The sequence below is a fragment of the Chaetura pelagica genome, unplaced genomic scaffold, assembly GCF_000747805.2.
Source record: "Chaetura pelagica isolate M959 unplaced genomic scaffold, ChaPel_1.0 scaffold344, whole genome shotgun sequence".
Taxonomy (NCBI): Eukaryota; Metazoa; Chordata; class Aves; order Apodiformes; family Apodidae; genus Chaetura; species Chaetura pelagica.
Genome location: NW_009953098.1, coordinates 11,261,532 through 11,285,919, shown reverse-complemented (window position 1 = coordinate 11,285,919; position 24,388 = coordinate 11,261,532). Strand labels below are relative to the sequence as shown.

The 24,388-nt window shown below is 35.4% G+C and overlaps 1 protein-coding gene across 1 annotated transcript in view; it reads left to right on the top strand.

The window, feature by feature from the left end:
• The first annotated feature begins 340 nt into the window (after positions 1-340).
• DIAPH2 (diaphanous-related formin 2) overlaps positions 341-24,388 on the top strand; it is a 195,346-nt gene continuing 171,298 nt past the window's right edge. Inside the window, exons 1-10 of the mRNA XM_009997260.1 lie at positions 341-373; positions 6,454-6,486; positions 8,885-9,061; positions 10,544-10,648; positions 14,915-14,935; positions 21,031-21,170; positions 21,555-21,629; positions 21,712-21,781; positions 22,590-22,726; positions 23,882-23,990. Coding sequence (XP_009995562.1) covers positions 341-373; positions 6,454-6,486; positions 8,885-9,061; positions 10,544-10,648; positions 14,915-14,935; positions 21,031-21,170; positions 21,555-21,629; positions 21,712-21,781; positions 22,590-22,726; positions 23,882-23,990 — 900 coding nt within the window. The remainder of the gene's footprint in view (positions 374-6,453; positions 6,487-8,884; positions 9,062-10,543; positions 10,649-14,914; positions 14,936-21,030; positions 21,171-21,554; positions 21,630-21,711; positions 21,782-22,589; positions 22,727-23,881; positions 23,991-24,388) is intronic.

Here is a 24,388-nt window from a genome sequence, read left to right as displayed (position 1 = left end):
AATATTTGCCTGTTACAGTGCAACTGAGACTATCTGTAAGGTGAGGTTGTCCTGGAGGTGCCTGTAATTTCTATGCAGAAACTCTGTATCAATTTCTGTTGCTACACCCCATTCATAGGGATTTGCCAGGCTGCCCAGAATCCTTAAAATGAAAGATTATTAGTTGCACCTTACTTGGCCTCAGGGACGTGTAGCTACAGAGATTTGTACCTAAATGTGGGCTGTGGTTGCTGGTTTTTGGTTGTTGGTTTGTGTGTTCAGCTTGTTGGTAGTTTGTTGCTGTTGTGTGTTTTGGTTTTGTTTGTTGGTTGTTTTTTTTTTTCTAAGATGTGCCCTATAAATGCCGTTGCTAAATTACCCAATAAAAGCAGAGGTAAAAGTTCAGAATAAAATTGGAAGCTTCAAACCAGAATATTTTAAATCTTGGTTGTAAGAACAAGGTTAGCCATGTCTTTGAATGTTTGTTAAAATCTTCATTAATAAATATGAACATGAAACCTGCATATTGAGACTAGTATGCACTACACGTAAGCAGTATTGCAAGGCCTATCTGCTGTGAAATTTATGGAGTTATGACTTGACTCTTTCAAAAGTCTACTTTGTAAAAATTTTAACTAGCAAACTGTGTCCTGATAGTTTTGAATGAGGAATTTAAAAGCTGTAGAGCGTTCTGAAGAGAGACAGTTCATTCAGCTGTACTGAAAAGCACACTATACTGTCACATGTGTCTTGCATGGTCACTAGATATCAAAAGAGGAGACAGATTCTGGCTGTATGAAGTGCTGTATAATGAACTGATCAGTTATGCAGCATCACTGCTATAAGCTCTGCTAATTCTGGGCTATGATAACTTATCTGATGTGGATGATGCAGAGACTTGATAGAAAATTTTTATTCTTTAGCTGAAGCCCTGGAAAATGTCAAAATTGACTATATTTGCCTCTGCACTGGCTAACAAAAAACCTGCCTCTTCTAACAGGCTTTCTGGAATTGTTTCTACAGGTGGTCTAAGCTGATTTGACTGCCAGCTGTCCTAGTAACACACTTGTCCTTTTGTCTCACAACTAACAATTTTGTTGGCTTAAACTGCTGTGGAACTGCAGTTTTTGAAGGAAGCATTTCCTTTTTTTTTCTGATGGTAAAGCTTACTTATCAATGAACTCCAATAAATTATTGTCTGAAGCAAACTTTTCAAAATAGTAGTGGTGGCTTGAAAAATAAAAAAAGGTAGTTTAATATTTTTCCTTGGGTTCTTTGTATCTTCAGTTACAAAGCTGTTGAAATTAAGTAATCTAAGTTTCTTTACAGTTATTTTTTCTGAACTTCTGAATAAACTTGCTTTTTGGTAAAAACTTCTTTGAAGTCTTATGGAAAAAATGCAGTTTCTTGAACAATGACTTTGCTTTTGGGGTGTAATAGTGTTCTGCCAATCAGACAAAAATTACAAAGCTCTCTCAGTTTCTCTTAACCTCCATTTTAGGTCAGACTGGGCTGTTACTTAGGGTCTCTGTGTTCCCCTTGCATAGAGGCATAGTGTAGAGGTGCCCCTTTCCTTCATGCCTTGATGGTTAGACAGTGGCATTTGTGAGGGCAAGTGTTGGATATGACCAATATGCTCCTGGCCTGTTTTCCCCTCCCTCCTATTTGGGAGTGGTGCTGAGGCAGTCTTTCAGAAATATCATTGAATAATTAGTGCCCTCTGCTGTTAATAATGACTAACCCTCTGGCTTTATTTAGCACAAGGAGTTGTCTATCTTCTTTTCTTAGTATTGCTCATTTCTGGATGATCCATCTCTTGGGGAAAATAATAATTGGGGAAAACCAGTTGACTTCATGGCTGGAAGATGTCCGCCATCCTCCAGACTAACTGGTCTGACTCTCTGTGTGCCACCTTGGTGCTGGCAACATGAACTTTGCAGCTTCATTTTAGTAACTTAATGTAAGGTGTTCACAAGCTCCTTGGTCTCTCTTTGTAGTGCCCCAGGAAGTACTTAACTCCAGGTTATACGTTAAGTTTTAGTTTAATAATTTAAATAGTACATGTTTAAAGAATCTGTGAGGTCAACAGCTGCAAAGCAAGAATTTTCTATGTGGTATCATAGAGAGCAAATGTAAATATGCAGTAATAGTAACAGAACTAGTAGCGTTGCTGACTCCATCAGGTATCTCAAAGATAGTTGGATTACAACAATCATTTCAAGCTATTTTTGAAACCATGGTTTTGCACTACCAAAGTGCAAAAAAAGCCACAGTAGATTAACTTTAAGGGAAACATTTTGTGAATTATACTTGAACTGATTTTAAATAGCAATACTAGGTATTCTTTGTTGTTGATTAAGATCTTGAAAGGCTTAAATGAGTGTGCAGTTCCAGTTTCTGCACATCTGCTAATGTGACTGATATTGTCTCACAATTTCCTAGGTACCTCTTTAACATTTAATTGCAAAATTGAATATGTTAACAGATGGTTAAATTTGTCTCATGGGAACATTACTCATTCTCTGTACTGAAGAACTGAGGCTGTAGGAGTGAATTCTATTTTGTGGCTGTAAGACCTAGACTCAAATTGTGCACAACTTTCTGTATGTCAGATATTAACCATTTTTCAGTTTTGTCCCTTTAGATTGCCTTGGTTCAGGTACTCATAGGGGAAGTTATTCCCTTCCTGCTTGTATGCAGATTTACTTGCAGCCAGTAAAAAACCCCTTATTCTTGAGCTGAGTTCTACAAAGTCTTTTGCAGGTGTTGTAGCCCAGGAAAATTGTAGAAAAAAGTAATGACATCTTAGTTTAAATCCAAAAAAGCTAAGAAGTTTCCCTCTGTTAGTTGTGTAACACTAGGATTGCTAGTAGCAATTGTAGATGTTATTTGAAGGTTTAGCCTGTGTGCTGAAGTATTGCAGCACACCATGATTTGCCTGATCTGTGTACTGTGGAGTGAAAAAGCTGTTAAGCTGTAAGTTATCCAGCTGATCACTGATTCATTGTACATGTGGTAAACTGTGAGTTGTTTTTGGTTTTATTTTTGTGGTGGAAGTGAGTCTTGAGTGTAACAACTAAGAACATGGCAAAGTGATACTTATATGTAATGGATAATATAATGGAAAGATCAATCAACTCATTTCAAGACACCTTAATTTACAGTTCATGGCCAGCTCAAGTGATCTGCAAGGTTTTAATAATGCAGAAGTTAGAAAAAGATTTGAGAAAGTAGACTTGTGAGTTTTGCATTAAAAGCTAATGCAATCATTTTAAGTCATTTAATTATTTGAATATTGACATAGTTACTACAGTAGCCTGAACTGAGCTCAGATGAAGAAAAAGTGATTTTTATACCAATAAATGTTGTGAACTATGGTGAAAATCTATTGGTTTTATGTGCAAGATTTAAATTACTCTGAATGTTAGCATGGGCAAGACTGACCTTTTAAGATAAAAGAATAATGTGATTCAGTTGCATTAGTATGTGCTATGATTTCTCTGTGCCTTATCATGACCTGTCAGTACTTATGCAAGTAGTGAGAAACAGGAAACAAAATAGAAAGTGATATTTTTAATTGTTGATAGACTGGGAAGATTACATTTGAATGGGGTAAGCTCTGTCACTTAAGTCTTCTAGTTGAAGAAATAAGTAAATCAGTGGGAACTAGTTCTTTGATGTAGGAGTTGATGAAGTTCTGTGGCTTGTGTTGATATTGAAATCTGAGAGATGATATTCTGCTGTCTTAAATGGTAATATCTCTAAATATTAATTTTATATTCCATGTCAGCAAATGTTTTGTCATGCGGATTTTTTCAAAACCTTTGCATTTGGGCTGTTTCTAAACTGGGAGAGTTAGTGTATTTAACAAACTAGGAAAGAGTTGATTTCATCCTGGGCTGTTCTGGCTGTCTTTATAGATGGCTGAAAGAATAATGCTGGAGGTCTGACTACAAAAATGGTGATATCTTAAACTTCCTCCTTGTGAGGTAAACTATTTGTATTTTATGTTCTTAAGTCAGGCTGGAAGTGTGATTTATTTATTAGTATAAGAGACTGTCAAAATTGTGTCAATGAGAATCTTTAGGTGTGTAGCTACCTTGCCTCTGCCTCCAGCTACTTGCGGTTTCTCTTCTGTTAAATGTGTTGCTTATCTTGAGTAGCTACTGGCAGTATAGCTATGCACCAGAAGGATATCTGGGAAGTGTGCTTGAGATGTTTGAAAAAATGCTGTGTGGTATCTTGCTTTAGTATTCTGTATTTTGCCCAGAGGAGTTTGAGTGACAAATGCAATATAAATGTAGAGATGGAGTAGATTATCCTGTTCCAGGTTCTCTGAGAGATTGACAGTACTTAAATGAGAATATTTCTAGTACAAGTGACTGCTAAAAGGGATACAGAGTTTTAAAAATTTGCTTACAGGGCTTTCTCTGGGTTGAAGTCATGGTTACGTTTTACTTCATTTGGACTTCTTGCTCAATAATCTTCATTAAAAATAAAATGTCTGTTTACCAGAGTAAGGACACCTTAGATTTTATTTAAAGATTAAAGTATTACTTTGTCTTTTAATTCCATATTAAGTCCAGATAATATAAATACAGAAGAGATGTATCTGTAGAGAAGGGGTTTGAAATATGGCAGTTAGAAAGGTGAATAGTTGATGTTGGCATCTGGAATAGTAAGAGAAAAACCTTTTATCCTAGCTGTCTGTACTGGATCAGGATGGGATGGAGTTAATTTTATTCCTAGTGCCTGCATGGTGCTGTGTTCTAGATTTGTGACCAAAACAGTGTTGATAAAATGCCAATGTGAAAGCAGGGCTTACTCTGGTACAAGGCTTACTGTTTCTTAGTGTGCCCCTCTCCAGGAGCAGAATAGGGTGGGCAAAAGCTTGGGAGGGGACACAGCTTGGACAGTTGCTCCAAACTGACAAAATATATATTCCATGCCATATAATGTCATGATCAGCAAGAAAAACAGGGGTGGTGGAATGGGGAGGAGGAGTTTTTTTCCAAAGTACCAGTTGCTCAGAGGCCGGGTAGGTATTGAGTTGTTGGTGGGGAGTTTTGACTTTTGCATTATTTCTTTCTTTATTTTTTCCCCTTCACTTGTTAATATGCCTTTGTGACAATCCATGGGTTTTTCTAGATTTTGCACCCCTGAATATGTCCCTGACCCTGCTGGGAGGGAATGAGCAAGTGGCTGGGTGGAGACTGACCTGTCAGCCAGGATCATGTCCTGGATACCTCTGAATGCTTGTTGTCTTTATACTTTCAGAGTGTGAACACATTGTCCCTCCTTCCCACTTTAATTCCTTCCCCACTATTTGTATAGTCTTGCAAATGTTTTTGTTCAGAAATAGAATACTGACAATTGTCTGCCAAGAGGCAGAAAGTAGAATTAGGAGGAGCATGGTGTGTTACTGTCTTCCACCAAGGGCAAGTAATATGTTGTGTGGTGTATGCTGAACAGTTATGGGTTAATTTCCAGTAACATTGAACTTATCCACTGTGTTAGCAATACCCAGTGGTATGGGATGTAGACCATAAACATCCTGATAGTTTTGGCTGGTGGGAGCCTAACCAAGGAATCTGTAAGCTTACCCTCCAAGAAGATAGGATTGCAGTTTCCTAACCAGTGAATGGCAGAGCTGTGTCATGATGGATTAACAACCACATGTTTCATATACAGCTGTTCTTCTTGTCCCAGATTCCCCCTACCTAACAAAGTTCTAGACCTTATTTGCCTATCTGTGACTGCTTGGCATAAACTGAGCAATGTGTATTAACTGAATGCTTCCTCAAGATGATTATTGATACTCTAGGCTGTATAGATGGCATTTTTGGCTGTGAATAAAATGTGATGTTGGTCATGTTTGTCAGCAGGTTTTACTGTCATTAGGGAAAAAGTGACAAAGCATTAGAGAGGGAGAGATACTAGGAACTACTCGTTTGTGCATTATCAGTACACTGGCTTTACTCAGTTCATCTGACAATTTATATTACTGGGTGTTAAGGTGAATTTAGGAAGTGAAGCAGTGAGAAACTGGCAGAAGGCTCAAGAGGAAGTTAGAGCACAGGAAATTCTCAGCCCTCTGAGTCTCAAACACTCTGTCGAAACACAATGTCATATAGCTGTCTGCTGACTCAGTTTGAAGTCCCAAAGTCCATGGTACTTCCAGAAAGCTTTCCAAAAGGTCATCCTGCATTTAATGGGGCTGCTAGACTGTGCAGGTTTCAGGTTCATGAGTAGAATAGTCAAATGGCAAGGTGAAATGGGATACAAGCCTACTTTTCCACATAAACCACAGTAGATTCCATGTTCATTTAACTGTAGCCTTTTTAGAACACAGTGAAGTTTCAACTGCTTGTTAATGTTAAAATACATGAAATACAGACTTGTTTATTCTGAAACAGTAGGTAACATTGTCTTTTTTTCTTTGATTTGTCTGTGTGTTTTTTTTTGTTTTAATAGAATATTCAAATAAAAACTTTGGCAGATGATATGGTAAGGTCTTTGTAACATCTTAATTTGCAATGGTAACTCCACGCTGCATGCTACTTAACTTCAAATGTTGTGGACAATAGAACATGTTCTTATAAGGATATTAAGCATCAGATTTTGGAAAATGGAGTTAATATTCTTAAAGATCATATTTTGTAACTAAAGTTGCCAAAGAGTAATTAATAGTATCTTTTGAGAAGCTTCCCTTACCACATCCTAAATACTTCAGTAATACTGTGGGTATGTTGAAACTGTTATTCAGCAGTTCAAGTATTATTTCTCTTGAGCTTTTTGACTCTAAAGGATCTGCAGTGGTTCTTCAAAGTTAGCTGCCACATGACTCAAGTGGAGCCATTTTGGGTAATAAGTGTGTACTGCGTGTCAAACAAGTTGGTATTCAGTAGCACTAACTATATTTCTGAATATTTTGAAATGTTTTGCAAGGTATTGTAACAGAAACTTGCATCAAAATTGATTTTAGTAAAATTCTAAACTTATTTTCTCTATATAATAGTTAAGCCACACTGGCCTGTTAATCATCACTTACGTGTTTGAAATGAAGAAATTTTGCCTAGTTATCAGGCATACATTTATGATTTTAAACTGATCTCACTGTTGCAATCTGATTAAGCAATTTTGTTGTTAAGAAGGTATGATTGAAATGGATCACAGTGTGGTGAAACTGATCTTAAATGGCTTTTATTTGTTACTGCTGAAAAGGCATTTTAATTTCAGTATTTGTATATTGGCTAATTTTGGATACATTATGTAATATCTTTGGCCTCTTCAGTGACTATGCCCTAATTTTTGTTTCAATAATTGTAATGTGAAGTATTTTAATAAGGAAAAAATGGGTTTAATTTAAAATTCTTGCCTTGTTTAAAGACATTACCAGTATCCTTATAGGTAATGTGTTTCTGTCCACAAAAGTAAGACTAAGGAGGAAAAAAACACATACCCAATCCCCCCTCCCCTCAAAAGCATAAACAAAACCCCCTCCAAAAATATTCAGAGGGTGTGCAGCTTATCTAGGGATACTTTCCCTTCAAAATTTGGAGTTTGTCTTGTTAGGATCTCAGAAAAATCTCAAGCAAACAAAACCAGGAACAAAACTACCCCAAGAACAAAATAAACAAAGACAAAGAAACAACAACAAAAGAACCTTTCTTTCGTGTGTTACGTACCACTTGGTCAAATTTCTCCACTCCTGAATGGACTAATCTAAAATTAAGCTACATTTCCTACAAATTAAATACTCCATTAAACTTTTCACACTTCACAGGGGTGGTTTAATTATAGAAAATATAAATTTTGGTATATGAGTTCTTATAGAGGCAGCAATAATTGCTATGAATGGTACTGTTAGCCCTACATAAGCTGCTATTAGATGGAAGCACATCTTCATAAGGCTGTTCAGTGCCTGAAACAAATACACTAGTATTTGTTTATTCAGACAATTGATTTAGAAAAAAGGCTATAGATGTAACATTCTCAAAATTTCCATATATATATGGTTAGACAGTATTATAAAATTTAAAAAACCCCAATTAATTCTGACACTGCTCAGAATTGAGTTCTATATTGATAATGCATTTATAAATGGCCTTATAAGGAAGGTGCCCTTGTTGGTTGTTTCCAATATTAACAAATTAACAGAGTAAGCATGCTTTAAAAAAAAAAAAAAAAAAAAGGGAAAAAAAAAGGTGGGGGATTTGGTGCAAGGCATAAAACAAGTCAACCTTAACCAGTAAAATGTCTTTGCAGAGTGTATGATATGCTTTCACTAATGTCTGTTATGTATATTTAACTCTGGATGGCTGCTTCTATATGAGTAATCCATTACCTGGCTTTTTAAAGTGATGCACTAATTTCAGGAGTCCCTACTCAAAAACACTTCAAGGAATTGTGAACTATACTCAGAGCATTAATTCCTCTACAAACTTTATTTTACTTTAGCAGGATATTTTTATAAGCCTGATGAACTTGTGAGTACCTCCTTCCCAACGCTGGCTTTTTCAGTTGTCCTCCAAAGACTTATAGCTCTTCAGGTGAAGGAACTCTTGGACATTACCTTTGTGGTACCATATTTATTCACTATCAGGATAATTAGGGACTAATGTGAGAAGATATACTCAAGATTTTGAAATGCTAAGAGTTTAAAATTGCTGATATACTTTTGAAATTGTGAGACATAGTTATATCTCTCTTGCATGTGACTTGTCACGAATTTACCTTAAATGTTATCTTTCTGTGAAAAGAATATGAAATATCTTTACTTACAGTTCAATTTGAGTTTTAACTCTGCTGCTTGGATTTACTAAAAATCTGTTTTACTGCCATGTAATTGGCAACTTTCCTATATTTTATATGTTTGCTTATTTTAAAATGGATGTCTTTTCAGCGTGACAGAATAACAAGCTTCAGAAGATCAGCAGTGAAAAAAGAGAAGCCTCTCATTCAACATCCTATTGACTCTCAACCTTCTATAAGTGAAATCCCACTTGCCCAGGCACTTGGTGATGAGCGTTGCATGAACTTATCAGAGAAAGAAGTTATGGATCTCTTTGAAAAAATGATGGTAAGATGATGGGCTGTATCATTTTGTGAGGTTATAATCTGTTTTCATATTGGCTTTTAGTATGTAGTAGTGATTTTCAAATGTCATCTTGGAAGTATTAAATACTTGGGAGGATGTAGCGTAGTATAGGCCTGTTAGACCTGTCTGAATTAGCACAGAAATAGCCAAGTAACTCAGAGTGCTAGTATTATTTATGTTTAAATAACTTGGTGTAGTTTTACAGAGAAAGCAAAGATAAAAAGCCAAAAAGATAAACCTTAGGCTGTTGAGTGCTTCATTAACCTCTACACACCCTAGTTGCAGTAATTAAAAACTGCTGTTGAATAACAGTTATTAGTAAACTGGACTAGGCATTTACTTATTTCTATTAATAAAACCTTGATGTATAGAAAGCTGAATTTTTGTATGGTTTAAAATATTTTCTGTCTTAGGCTCAATTGTCAAGGCTTGTGATTCTACTTGCAAGCAAGCATTTCTGTTAGTAGTACAGAAACAAACTTTTGAAGTGTGTATATTAATTTTGTCATGCACATTGATGTCAATATGTAAAATATCAGGAAACACAGGCTTTTGAGTTTTGTTAGAAATACTATTTTCTTTATTGTTCTCTAAAATTGTTGTAGACTTCCACACAGTCTGCATGGACAAAGAACTGTCCTGTTCCATGGTGCAGCACTACTCTGTTCAATGGAGCTGTGAATCTCTTTTGAAAGATAGGATGAATGTTAATTAATACTTGTTCAATTTGTCTGTTAGACTAAGGGAATATTTTTTTGCTTTTCCAGTAATGCTAACTGAAGCAGACAATACATCTGTCTTCCGGAGACTAAGAATTATTGAAAAAGCTGTTAGCTAACAAGTTTTACTGTAACATTTACTGCTCTTACTTGCTAATCTGAAGCTACTTTGACTAGTAATGACTAGTTACGACAACATGTTGTATTTAATCAGTTAAGTTGAAGCAGGCATCTTTAGATTTCATCTGGCAGAATATTTGGATGTTTAGTTTTGCTTTAAATACTTAAATTTGAACACATTCTCAGTTACCCCTGTCACAAGCTAATCACCTGTATAAGAACATCCTTCTGATGAGATAGTGCAGGAATGGTGTCCATTCTGATAAGATTTCAAAAAAGACACATGAACTTCACAAGAGTTAACACGTGTGTGATCAACTTCAGGTGTAGAATTGTTGGTTTTGTCCTCTATTTTTATTTCTTGAAACAAATGTAACTAATGTTAACTACCTTTGATGCAATTACAATTTTGGATAAATCTTGAAAACAATGAGCACTTGAATGGAGAAAATTCAATGGGAAAATTGGCTAACTGAGGATTAAACAAACTGAAATGTAGATAAGCTGGAAAAAGCTACTCTGTTTAAAAATGAGCTGTTCATTTAAGAAAAGGATATTAAAATGACAAAAACTATTAACAACCAGAAAATAGAATCTTGATGTTGTGTGCTCTGTTTCTTAACAGGAAGACATGAATCTAAATGAAGAGCGTAAAGCTCCTTTAAGAGATAAAGACTTGGCCACAAAACGCGAGATGGTTGTCCAATACATTTCTGCTACTGCCAAATCGGTAAGTAGTCACCTCTCCAAGACAGATGAGAGTAAGAAGGTCAACTTCAGGAGAGTTATGCATTTCAAACTTGATCCTTTTAATTTCTTTGTATTTATTTTCTTGGTGTGGTAGGAAACAAAATAATAAATCTGTACTTCCTAATGTACTTTTAAATGCTTGCAGCTGCAACCTGAGGGGTTAGTTTCCATTTCGGGCAAGGTCAAAACTTGATGCATTCTTGTAAACCATAAGAAATTGCAAATCCAATGGTGTAGAGTAATGGGTGGAACCTGAGAATATTTCTGTGCAATTGCATGCAATTGCATGTTTTTGGTAGCAAAAGGTTTTGGAAGGAATAGCATGACTTTATGGTTTCACTACTCATATATACACTAGATGTACAATCTGCAATGTTTAAAACAGGGAAAAAAATATTGCAAGTGTTTAAAATTGAAGTAGAGTTGGTATTTTAGCTTAATTTGAACATGTTGAGTACTGTAGCTTTTGAAGACTGTTAAATACTCTGCTAAGAAGTGATTGGAAGGTAAATAAAATTATTCCTTTAGTAAAAAGATAGTCTTAAAATGAGTTTCAGAATACATTTTGAGTAGAAAAAAATATATTCAGACTTTCCATGTTGATCGTTCTCTGTACTGAAGTCAGTTGATAAACCCTTAGTTCATGGGTCCTTCATTCAAAATTGTGTAAGTCTGTCTGTTTTGAGGTGCTAGAAATGGAAGACAACACCTGGATGCCCCAACATTTTTTGGAGGGAAAAATACATTTTTGGATAGTAAAGAGCTGCAATATATTTTCTGCAGTGGGACCAGTAGTAGTGGGACTATTAGTACTAATTAGTTAAAAAAAATACAAAAGTAATGCTTTTTGTGTATTAAAAATTGACTATGACCATTATAGTTTTTGTCATATAAAAATATGCCACAAAATTTAATGAATGCTGGATAAAAAAGGTAGGTAGGTATATGTATATGTTGTGATTTCCTTAGAAATAGGTTTTGTCCTGTTTTGTTCCACTGTTTGTTGTATAAAGAACTTTAAAGAAGGTAGTGGGGTAGTATGCTTCAGGTGAAGAACTATGCTGATTGCAAATTATGTCAATGCAATTAGGTAATGCATATGATTTCATCTGGAAATTGGGATGAATCTATTATTTTTCTTACACTTAAGTTATTGTGTGCAATAAAAGGTTACTGGAAATGAAGACTGGAATAATTATTCAAATATATGATGACAGCACTGCTGTCAGTTCTACAGAGCCAAGTAGGAGTGCTAAATACAAGTAGCTTGAAATAATCATCTGTTTCTTAGTGAAATAAACTGGCAAATACAGTTATGTTGGTGTCTGCCTAGTGAATCTATAAACATCAACTGCAAGTAGTACAGTTGATTGTCTTTTAACCTTTAAAATCAGCTTTGCAGAGTTAAATTTCAAAAAATCAAAACTACAATGACAGGGAATTACTAAATTCCAATGCTTTGCTCTAAACATTATAAACTTAAGTGAGGAAAAACTTGCATTAACATGTGAAAATGGTGATTATATTTCTGAGAGAAGTAATGTGTCTACATTAGTTTCTTCTTATCAAAATCCTTAGTCCTTTAGTTATGAATCCAGTGCTTAAAATGTGGTCTAGATGAGAAGACAAGTTATTGGAGAACTATTCAAGGTTATGTGGTGCATATTATGAAATTTCGTATTTCTCTTTGGCCAGACTACCTTTGGGAACTATTAATTATATATTACAAGATTTTTGTCTTCACCTGATGATCAACCTTAAACTTTTCTTAGCAAGCAAAAATATTTTATTGAAGCAGTAGAAACTTTGACAATGGAAGTATTTGCATTTCTTTCCCAAAAAGTAGTTGACCCGTGGTGATCTCTTTTATATGTACTGGTATTGAAATGCAGCTGCCTCAGGTACCACAGTTTTGTAGCTGAAGAAGAAAAGCATGGCTACCATTGCATGTCTAACTGCTGAAAGCAACAGCTTGCATTACTGCCACCATGTGTGCTGCAGCATGCATGGGAAGCTTCATAGAACTGGGGATTTGTTTGCCAATAAAAGCACTAACAATTGCAAAACAAATCTCAAACTGTCTTCATGCATGAATGTGCACTTTGAACTTAAGTCATCATCGGCGAACTTAAGTCAGCATTGTCATGCATGTTTTATATATATGCAAAATGATTTCCTTATGAAAAAAGGCTTTTCTCAATGTTTGTGTGCTTCATCAAGTCCTTGCAATTGAATCGCAGCATTTGAATGGAATAATTTAAAGTTGTTCAGAAATATGAATGACCTTTCTGTAGCGTGTTAACCTAATTTAGCCCTTAAATAACTATCATCCTAATTGATTTAAAAATAGAAAAAGTAGAGTTCAGTAGTAAAATCTTGGTTGAGATTTATTTACAAGAAAGAAAACCTCATTTTCACTGTTAATTTTGTCTTCTGTTTAGTTAAACTACTATTCTGCTTAGTTGAATTCCAGCCCTAACCAATTACTGCATCATTAATTGTGAAGCTTCTTTTCTTCAGGCCTCTTCAGGCTTATCTTCCATGAAAATGCTGATCGCATTCAGAATATTTCTTAAAATTTTCTACCTTTTTCTTTGGTCACAGATAATTGTTCATCAGTCTTTTTATACTGAAAATACCTGGGCCTTTTCTTCTGCTTAGAGCTCATGAGTACACTTAACAGTTGATGTGACTTTTCTTTCAGTTCTTATAATTTTTTTTGTTTTTAGTTAGGCTTTTGAGCTCTCTCTATTAATTTGAAAATATATTTTAATTTCGTGCTTTATTTTCTCTGCCCTCTGTGCCATCTGCAGCATGTTGACCATGCTTTTCTGAAACTATTGTCTTCAGTAGCTCTGAGTGAGAAAGCAGCCTTGATTTTCATTAGATGAAAAAAAGCTTTCCTTTTCTATGAGGATGGAGGAAGGATAGAAGCTAATAAGCTGGATGCTTTCATGTGATGTGATTATCTGCACTTCTGATTTCTTCTCTCATTCAAAGGGATAGATTGTTGTCCATGGAAGTAGTATTTGGAAAATGGTGAATGCTCAGAATTCAGTTTGAGTTGAACTTGGTAGCATGTCATACTGAATGAGTTGAACATTGGTGAAAGGAGAAGGTAGTAAATTAGGAAGAGAGATAGTCTGGTGATAGCAGTCCATCCCATGCTTGTGCTCTTAGAAGAGGAGAGATTCTCTCCTAGAGAGAAGCCTCACCAGGAAGAGAAGAGGCGATTGTGAAAGACTTGTAGGGACTTCTGTCTTCTGAAAGACTTCCTAAAAGCATAATGGCAGAGATGGGAGTAGAAAATAAAGACGGTAGAGGCTAAACAGATAAAATAAAATTTCAGTCTCAGAACAAAATGTTACTGTCTCAGGCTTTTAATCATATAGAAATAGTTATTCAATAAACTGGCTGCTGTCAGATTGCAGCAAATAACTGACAAGAAAGGGCCTACATTGTTTATGCAGAAGTCTGTAGTCCTGGTGTTCATGGGAACATGGCCATTTGTGCAAAGTGATAGAACAGGGCAGAGGTGTGCTGCCTTTCTACTGAGTTTTCTTCAATGTGAAGTCAACTTCTTGTTCAGAAATACACAGAGATGCTGCTCTGGGGTGAAAAGCAAAGATGTCGTTCTGTAAATCACTGTTTAATTATCCATGTAATTAAAGGCATCCGTACTGAGCAGTTGAAGAAAAATGCCACATGAGATTTTCTGAAATGCAAGTTAGATTTATAACTTTAGGCTATGCTTTTGATTATGAAAACTTAATTAAATTCAGTGGTGACATCATCTAAATAGATCAAAACCTGCATAATAAATTAAGCTGTTATAAGTACAAGAAAGGCAGCATGCAGTTAGTTTATTTGTAGTTTTCTCAGTGTCATGTATAAATTATCTGACCTGATAATTTTAACAAAATGACATGTATCTTAATCATTCAAGATATAGATGTCAAGCTAGCAATTTAGTTATTTGTTTGTAGGTGTGTAAAATACTGATTACTCAGCAGCCAAACAAGGATTTCAGATTATTTCTCCTACACTAGAACTGTTTTTCTGTTGAGAAGCTGTAACTCTTAAACAGTTTGATAAAATAATAAAAAATGTAACTACTAGTAATGATTAAAAATTGAAAGATTTGTGTGATGCTACATCCTACTAAGTACTTTGCTGTGTTTATTTATGCATTATTATTATTATCTTTTTTACACAATAACCTCTCTTGGCTGACCACTGCATGCAGATAGTCGGAAGTAAAGTTCCGGTGAGTATGAACGTGATAGTTTTGTTTTTTCTTAATGAATACACTTCCAGTTTTGGAGATTAGGCTGGAATATTTGGACTTTTATCTTGGATTACCAATTCAGTGGGCATAACGCAATCCTTGTTTAATCAAAATAATTGTCAACTACCTCCATCATGTTTAACTTATCAGTATGAAATAATTGATTACACTTTTGAGAGATCTGTTTTTAAATTTACAGGAATCTATTTCCAAATACTCAAGACTCACTGGGAGCTCATCTGTTCATCACAAGCAAAAAATATAATTTAGACTTGTCTTGTGTTTTTTTGAAGGCAATCACTCAAAACTTTACAGTTTTTGGCTTACTTAATTCTCTTTAGACGTGGCTTTTTTAATGTCTTAATTGTTAGCTTTTGTAATTTATGTAGCAGCTGACACTGCCACGGCATCAGTGTGAGAGTATTAACATAACAGATTAAGAAGGTCAACTAATAAGCATAAGAGGAGGTCACTCACAGCATAACCTTTCCCTTATTAAGTGCCTAGCTACATTTTATGTTAAGTCATGTTTGAATTTAGTGATTTAATTAAAAAAACAACCAAATGAGTATTTTGGACTGAATTTGTTGGACAGCATTCAACGATTTTTTGTTTCCAAGAAAAACTGATTATTTGGAGAATAATTACATACACATTTTAAGTGGTAGCTGAAAGCAAAGATATACTTTTTAATTATGGATGGACATTATTTTTGATTGCAGTGAAAACAGGCTTTTCAGGTATTGCCAGCTTTTCTAATTAGGGTTGAATTCAGTAATATTTTTTTTAGTAAAGGGAATAAAGAACAACTTATGACTTAACACTGCCTAATTATTACCTCAGATGTACTTAAATACATGGTGTATAGCACATAGAGATAAAGAAATGGCTGTTAGCTTTGCTTTATTCAAAGTGGTCTTTAAACAGACTTGTCTGTCTGTATTCACCAGTACATTTTAGTTTTGTACACAGTACTGGTTTGTATTCTGACTGAGAAAATATGTTACAAGGTATTTGATTTTTGAGGGGATAAATTAACTATCCAGTCCTGTGCATTAAAACCAGTTTCAAAGAATTGCTGGTGACATGTAATTTCCTTATGATAGGAATTAGCCTGAACAGGTGCTTTGGGAAGAGATTATTTAATAAAGGAAGCTGGTATATGCAAAATGGGTGGTGGGGAAACTCTGTAGTATGTGTTTTCTTCCCCATGCCTTTTTGAGTCTGATGGAGAACAGCTATGCATTAAATGCATGTTTTTGCAGGTAACTTAATAAATAATAAAATAAGAAATGCCCCTCATTGAATATGGCTTCTGCATAATATTGCTTAAATAATACATTCATCTGGGTTTGCTTCTTGTCAGTATATATTTTTATAGGATTCACCCACTGGGAATTGGTTGCATCTGATGTACTCTGTTCTGAAGATTTACAGATTTACTGTGGCTAGGAAGGAGAACAGTTGTAGATTGTTAATACTGGTACTGTTTGGCTGTAGTGACAAAAGCAGAGAGGAGTTTTGCCTGTAAAAGTGGTGTATAAGAGCTTTAAGTTATTTGAATTTTACTTGTGATCTCAAGCACTGGTGACCATGTGTCATTTTAACTGCCTGAGAGGTATATGACAATGCTAATTGCATTGAAGTGGCAGCTTAGCATCTTCTGTTGGCATTGATGTAGATCTCTAAAGTAGAATTAGCTTGTTAGTTGTGGTTTTAATGGGTTAAATTAGTGTGTTTGGCTGATATATGTACAGGGTGAAGTGAGTATCAGCTGTGTAAACTTCCGATTGCTAGCTCAGAAGCTGAGTGTGTCTTCATAGCTGGAGCAAGGACACTGCCTTTCCAAGAACAAGTAGAGCATATGTAGTTTTAAAAAAACACTTGGAAAATGCTTGTATTGCTCTCCTAAAAAAAACCAGAACAGTTAGCCACCTATACCCCCAAACAACTTGTCTTGTCTGACTGTTGTTATATTCTAGTTAAAATATAATGGTTTCTTTGCTTGAGATAGAAACAGAATTGTATTAGTGGAGAGCAAGCAAAAAATCTTGTTAGTTATTGACTAGGTGGAAATTTACTGCTTCCACTTGATTAATAATTATGCTGGTATCAGTTACTTGTTTCTGTCTAAGGAGTGATTTATTTTCTGAATCACGGAGCAAGTATAGTGAGTTGGATAGAAGGAGCCATCTCTTCAGTGTACTGGCTGCCAGCATTCTCACTGAAGTCAGCACTGTCTCATGGGAGCAATATACTTGTAACTTCAGCTGAATTTGGCTTTAGCTTGAGACCTGATGAGGTCTGAATTGTCTGGTGCCTCAAAGAGGAATAGTTTTTTCAGGTTTTTCTGATCATGTATTTTAGCTATTACATCCCATCCATTTGGTTCAGGTGTGCTCCACAGCTCTCTACCACCAAGCAGATAGAATATTGTATTTCCCTACAGGAGCCAAAATGCTCTTTCTTTCTAATTTTGTTAGATGTTGCTTCTGAAGCTTGTTAACAGGCCTCTGGTGGCTCATCTGAGTAGTGTATGAGGCTGGACATTTGCTAAGTCCTGGGTGAGCAATTTCTTTGCCTAGCTAACAATTTAGAAAGGACCTGTAGGCTAAGTACAGTAAGATGAAGTGAAACAAATCTCCAAAATACGTAGTTGTTGCCTAGTTTTCTAAATTAAAAAAAGGTGTAGAGAGAAAACTATTTTTACTTTTGTTTTTCACTATATCCTCTGCTGTAAGGTCTGTCCTGTCTCTGTCACTGTTGATCCTTAGTCCCTGAAATGTATCCACACAGATTGGACTGGATTAGATTTATCCCCTTCATGGGAAAGTAAAGTAGGTTTTCTTTTATGTACTGTTTTGGTTTTTTTAGAGAAGAATTTTGAAATGTGTGGTCAAGACTTTCATTTGAGTTGTCATGAATTCTATGCCTTAGTTGTAGTATTATGAAAGTAACTGGTCCTGAAGTAATTTCTAAGATTTTTTAAAATTTATTTTATGCATTAGTTTAATCTCTGAAAATTCTGGTGTGGGACCTGGCTCTCTGAGTTTCTTTGTACTTTGCTTTTGCCTTCATCTTTACTAGATGCTCTCACATAAAGCATTTATTTAATGAGACCCTGGACTTCAAATTCCATTACGGGAATATATATTAAAAAATCTGATCCACATAAAAACATCGCATTACTTGAAAACAGTGTTCAACTCCCAACTGTCTTTAAATAGGGAAACTAAGGAAATAGCACCTGGATGTGGCCCTCCAATTAGCATGTCTAGAGCTAAGAGTGAATCGAGACTGAAAAATTGGTTGTAGAAAATAACAAAGTAATCCTGTTAAGCTGAGAATTATCTAGCATGAACTGGAGTATTTGGGTGAAAGGTTTTGAGAATGGATTTTCGTGAGCCGTCTTTAGTGATGATCTGTTTTGAAGAGGGGAAAAAAAGGAAGAGGTAATGGTTCCTTAGTGTTCTGCAGTTAAAGATGTTTAGTCATAGGAAGGATAGAGAAGTATGTCCTCCAAGCCTCGGTAAGGAGTCTTTGGAGATGCTACTGCATGTTCTTTTAACTTGTGACATTGAGAGGTCTTGCTAATGTCTTAGAAGCATAGAAAGAGGAGGCAGTGAGAGCACACCTTGGTTTAAGTATGGAAAAAAGTAGCAAAGACCTTAAATGTCTCATCTGAATAGCAATCTCCTTTGGAACTTGCTGCAGACTGCAGGGGAAGGGATAACCCCATGTCACGATCCATGACCTATTATATCTCCTTTTTGGAGTGTATTTAGCTTGTCAGGATCTGCTGAGAGGTCCGCATGTGGCGATCGCCTCTCACAGAGGAGCAGTGGCTTCTGCACTGGCTTTTCGAGTGAGTAACTTGCTCAGTGCTTACTAATATTTCCAATAACAGCAGCCAATCCCCAATTAGAATTTATGAAATGCACGGTTTATTGTGGGGAAAACAAAGCAATTTGGGGGCAGGAGGTTCAAAAAGGGTAATTAAAGCACATGAAATATCTTTTAAGCATCAAAATAACAAGAACTTATGTCTTAATACTTATATATGGGTACACTTAGTTACATACCTTATTTACTTATTAATGAGGGAAGGAGGAGGAGGGATATGTCCAACGCGGGTCCCGTATAGGGTCGCGGTTTGTGTGCAAGTAAGACACCACAGGAAATAGTATTTTTGGAAAAACAGATAATCTTGCTTTCTACCGTGTTTTTCAGGGTCTAGCTTAATATGTAATGGCATTTGATTGAAGTCTGTATAGATTTTGTACTTTACAGCAGTGCTTCTATTAGCTTCTTTTATTCTTATGGTTTGGGGAACAGCTGTTGTCTGAAATGACAAAACCAGTATCCACTGTTGTGTAGCTGGTGTGCATTGTTACTCATCTAATCTTTTTCGGTTTCCATCCAGTGCAATGAACAACATCAAGCCATTCCTGTTTTCTAGTTCTTTATCTCACAGTCTTTCAAAGCAATATTTTTTTCTGAAATATAATTATTCTTAATATGTAGTGCTAATATACTTACCTGATTTAAAGTCAGTTTCTATTCTTGTAAAGATAACCTCCACCAGTTTGTTTCTTTTTCCTTCCCTGGAAGAGCATCCATCTCTTCGTTTAGGAGATCTATAGTGAGATTGTAGTTCCTTTGTATCCTCTTAAATCATCTTTCTCTTGGTCCTTTGATGTCTAACTGGCATGCTTGTCTAGCTAAAGGTGCTATGCATGTCAGCAAGAAACATCTTCAAAGTAAACATAATTCGGAGGACACTGTCTTAATGCATTCACAATCTATGTCAGATTTTTGTTTTGTTGAGGTGAGGAGAAACAATCTAAAAGTATACTGTGAATAATTACCTAGTTCTGTTCTGTGTGTTAACACAGGAATGTATGTGGGTCAGAATTATTAACTGAAAAGTAGGCAAGTAATTTTCTTGTCAGCCATACTTAGTGTCACTTTTGGAAAATGAACAGTAAGAATTTGAGTAAAGCAAATGAGAACTTAATAAGAAGTGTAGCTTTTTGAAAAGGGGACAATTAGAAGATTACAGTAGTCAGAAGTTCTCGATGCAATTAAAACAAAATATGTATAAATCCTATTCTAGGTCAGGCACTTTTCATACTGCCTTTACACCCATGACATCTGTATCAGGTTCTCTTCAACAGGCCATTTAGAGCTAAGGAGCTTTAGGAACTGCATATTAATCATAACCACTCTTGAGCTCATCTTACTTTTCTGCCACTTGTCAGAGCTGTACAAAAGATTAGTAGCTCCATTTAGTAAAATGTTTTGTATATGCTTCATGGTTTTGAATACTACAGCTTTGATTATCAGGTATTTTAATTCTAAAATACCTTGTAGGTAGCTATTCTTCTATTATGACACTTCAGCAGGGAGACGAGCTCTTTGTTAAATCTTGCACGTGCTTCTTTTGTAGATCCTCTAGAGATCTGTTAGTGACCAAACAGGGAGTTATGGTACAGGAAGAAATCTTTGTGTCATGCAGTTTTATGATTTTAGAAGCACTGATTTAACATTTGGTGGATACCAGCTTCTTTCCAGAGTAATGTTTAGTGGCTTATCTTCTTCCTTCTGGAGAAGAGTGAATTAATTTTAAAGTCATAATATGTCCATCGTGATCATGCACAGCTCTTTGAAATGGAAGACACATAGAGTGAGAATTAGGAGACAAGCTTCATAAAAAGCATTTGGGGGGTTTGTGTTTCTCTGTTCATGATTGTTTCTACTACAGTCTTGTGAAGTAGATACTAAATGAGTGTGTTGCAATTAAACATGTTAATACAGACAAATGGTCCAAGATGTAGTACGTGGACTTTGCTTAAAGAAATGAAGATACCAGAGGAAAAAAAATTAAAATTGTTGTGATGCAAAACCTCTCAAGTATTAAATGCTATTAGACCCAAATCAAAGTTAACAGTCTTAAACAGTTGTACAGGGAAAAATGTGATTTTTAAGATTCATAAATACTGACCTTACATGTTATCATCTAAATGCTACTATAAGCACTGTAACATTAAGCATGATTCTGTCTTCTGTGATAGGGTGGACTGAAAAACAGTAAGCATGAATGCACGCTGTCCTCGCAGGAGTACATTCATGAATTGCGATCTGGAATTTCAGAGGAAAAGCTGCTTAATTGCCTAGAGTCTTTGAGAGTGTCTCTAACTAGCAATCCAGTCAGGTAAGTAACAATTTCTGCTGCTGTTTTCATCATGCTTTTTTTACTAAGCAATAAGGAGTTGTGGGATTTTTTTTTTTTTTTCTGAAACCAGAGTAATTATGCTGATGTGTTTTGGCATGAGAAAGTAGTTCTCAGCACATTGGAAAAAGATAAATGAAATGTTTGCAGCTGTCTGCAGTATCTTCTCACCTTTCACAGTGGTTTTCAACAACTTCTAGTTGCTGGAACTTAGTATTTATCCTAATGGTTGATCAGCTTTTTCTGGGGAATCAGACTTTAAAGAAATCTCTATGAAGAGATGTACAGGTAGTATTTGAGACATAACTTTGCAAGTTCTACATTTGATTAAGAAATAATTTAAAGCATTTTTCTTCCTTTTCCTAGCTGGGTTAACAATTTCGGACATGAGGGTCTTGGTCTTCTGTTGGATTTATTGGAGAAGCTTCTGGACAAGAAACAGTAAGGACGTGGATCATTTGAAGGAGGGGTGGGGGAGCTTTTGAAGATTGTTCATACTCATGTTATCCTCCTCCTTTTCAAGGCAAGAAAGTATTGATAAGAAGAATCAATATAAACTTATCCAGTGCCTCAAAGCATTTATGAACAACAAGGTAAGAAGTATTTTTAGTTTGAATATTTTTAGCGTTATTATTTTTTTTGTTGGTTTCAAGACCTATGTAGCATGTTGAAGCTCACTAAAGGAAGGAAGGTTTGCTTCTCATAAAGGAAGGAAAGTCAAAATGACTCTTTGGAAATGTTGGTCTTAGTGTAACGTTTTCTGAAAGTGCATTTAGCCTTAGTTTTGATACATAGTTATTATTATATCTGATCTACTAACTAACCTATAGTTAATGAAGCGTAATGCTACTTTTAAATAAATGCTCATGTGCAAGTTTTTTCAATTATCTGCACAGAAAGTGATATAGAATGTATAATAAATAAAAGAAGGCAGTTGTTTTAAAGAAATAATTCCAGCCTCTGTTGGTCATTGTCTGCAAAATAATTTTGACTTGCAAGGAGCTGTTACAGTTACAGGAAAATAGAGAATGAGTTTTTCATACTGTTAAGGTGTTTCAGATGTAGACAGAAAATAAAAACTGTTTGGTCTTTGAGTGGATACCTGATCTTACAAAATGAGGTTTCTCCCTTAGGAGTTGACTCCCTTTCTTGGGAGAAAGCCTCAAATATAAGATTGGGAAGAAAGACTTGTGTCCCTGTGGGAAACTGTTCTTTTCTTCCCCACATAAGTCTAAACAAGACAGTCCCCAAGCAGTAATAGTCAGAAGGTTTTAGGAGACTTTCACCAAACTTCCTATGAGGGAGGAGGGGATGTGTGTGGGTGAGGATTCCTAAGGATCTAAAGCTCAAAGATAATGAGTATTCGAGGCAAATCTTCACTAAGCTTTTTGTATCTTTAAGTACGGATTGCAAAGGATTCTAGGAGATGAAAGAGGTCTCTACCTGTTATCGAGAGCAATTGATCCAAAGCAACCACACATGATGACAGAAACAGTGAAAATCCTTTCTGCTCTCTGCATTGTTGGAGAAGAAAATATGTAAGTAAGATATTAAACAAAAATATTTTCTTTTTTTTTTTTTAATGCTTCTGAGTTGTCAGTTAGGACACAGATGAGGGAACTTGTCAATGAAACAAATGTGATCTGTAAAGTCTTTGCTTACTTAGTGTAGTTTAAATGAGAAGACACTTTCACCTATTCTGATGCATTAATCCAATACTGAATCAGGCAAAAGCAAGTGAGCAGGGATCTACAAACCATGGCTTAAATGGAAGGTCTGAAAGGACTGTGGTTGCTCATTATAGAGAAGACATAATGAACCATAAGTGTTCATAAATGGCTGCTTGACAAAAAAGATACATAAGTTATTTCAAATATCCCTGACTAGTATAATCAGGAATTGTGAACTTTTAATTGCCACAATGGAAGTTGTTGGATATAAAGACAAGGTGGACCTATGTGTCTTAGCAGAGGGCATTACTGAGCCTGTTAATTGTGGGGAGAGTTGAGATTGGAACATCTCCCCCAGTGAAGGGAGAGGAACTTACTATATTTGAAAATTAATAATTTGACAACACATGTTAAGATTTTTCATTAGCTTAGAAGATAGTTTTAATAATACAGAAAGAAACATATTTATGGATTTTGTTAAAATGCCATCTCTATGTAAATATAATAAATTTGACGGGCAAAAATTTATAGCTGAAGTTTTCAATAGTTCAAGTTATGGAGTAATGTAGCATCAGCTTTTTAAAACAAGGATAATAAGTTGGCACACATTTACTTTGTATTATTGAGTGTCTTAGTTTACTGAGGGTTAAACCCAGCAAACTCCATGTCTTATATGCAATAAATGAAAACATTTCACTTTCTGAAAAGGCAATTTATTAGAATTCCTGTATGTTGAGCATATCAGCTAGTACCCAGTGCACAGTCTGATAAAGGTAGCAATTTTTTTATCATTGGTTGATTCTTAGCTGAATATCACAATAATTTGTTCACCTGTTTTTTAATTCAATATTAATCTTGTAGATATTTTAACACTTGGTTCTCTGTTTTCAGTTTTATGTAGATAAGTGCATTCAGATTCTCTGTCACTGCACTCAAGTCTTGAGCTGTGTAAATAGTGGGCTACAAATCTTTAAAATGAGGATTGACTGTTCTACCTTTTTTAACAGTATATACTTCTTTTAGTCTGGACAGGCTTTTAGGTGCTATAACTACTGCTGCTGAAAGACACAATAGGGAGCGGTTTTCTCAGATTGTTGAAGGACTGAAAAACCATGAATTCTTACAACTGCAGGTGGGTTTACTCTATGTGCTTACTAATACCCCAGAAACAATCTAAAATACTAGAAAACAGTTTAGTATTTTATTAGCTTGAAATTACTTACCAGCAAAAAATTTTAGTGCTATTACTCTAGGGTTCATTAAAAGAGGAAAAACAAGTAGAAGTGGCCTGCTGGTAGTAATTTTTCTAACTGTTAATGATGTGAAACCAATAAACTCCCTCATCCCAAAAGCAGGATTAAGAAGTTTTGACCTTAATAAAAAGGGAGTAATTAGTAATATTCCTTTTCTTAGATGCCAGGTATAATACTTGGGCATAATAAGTCTATGAAACCATTTTATTATCTTTGTCACATATATCTTTGTGACGGCAAATTTTGTGTGATTTAATGGACCAATACAAATCCATCT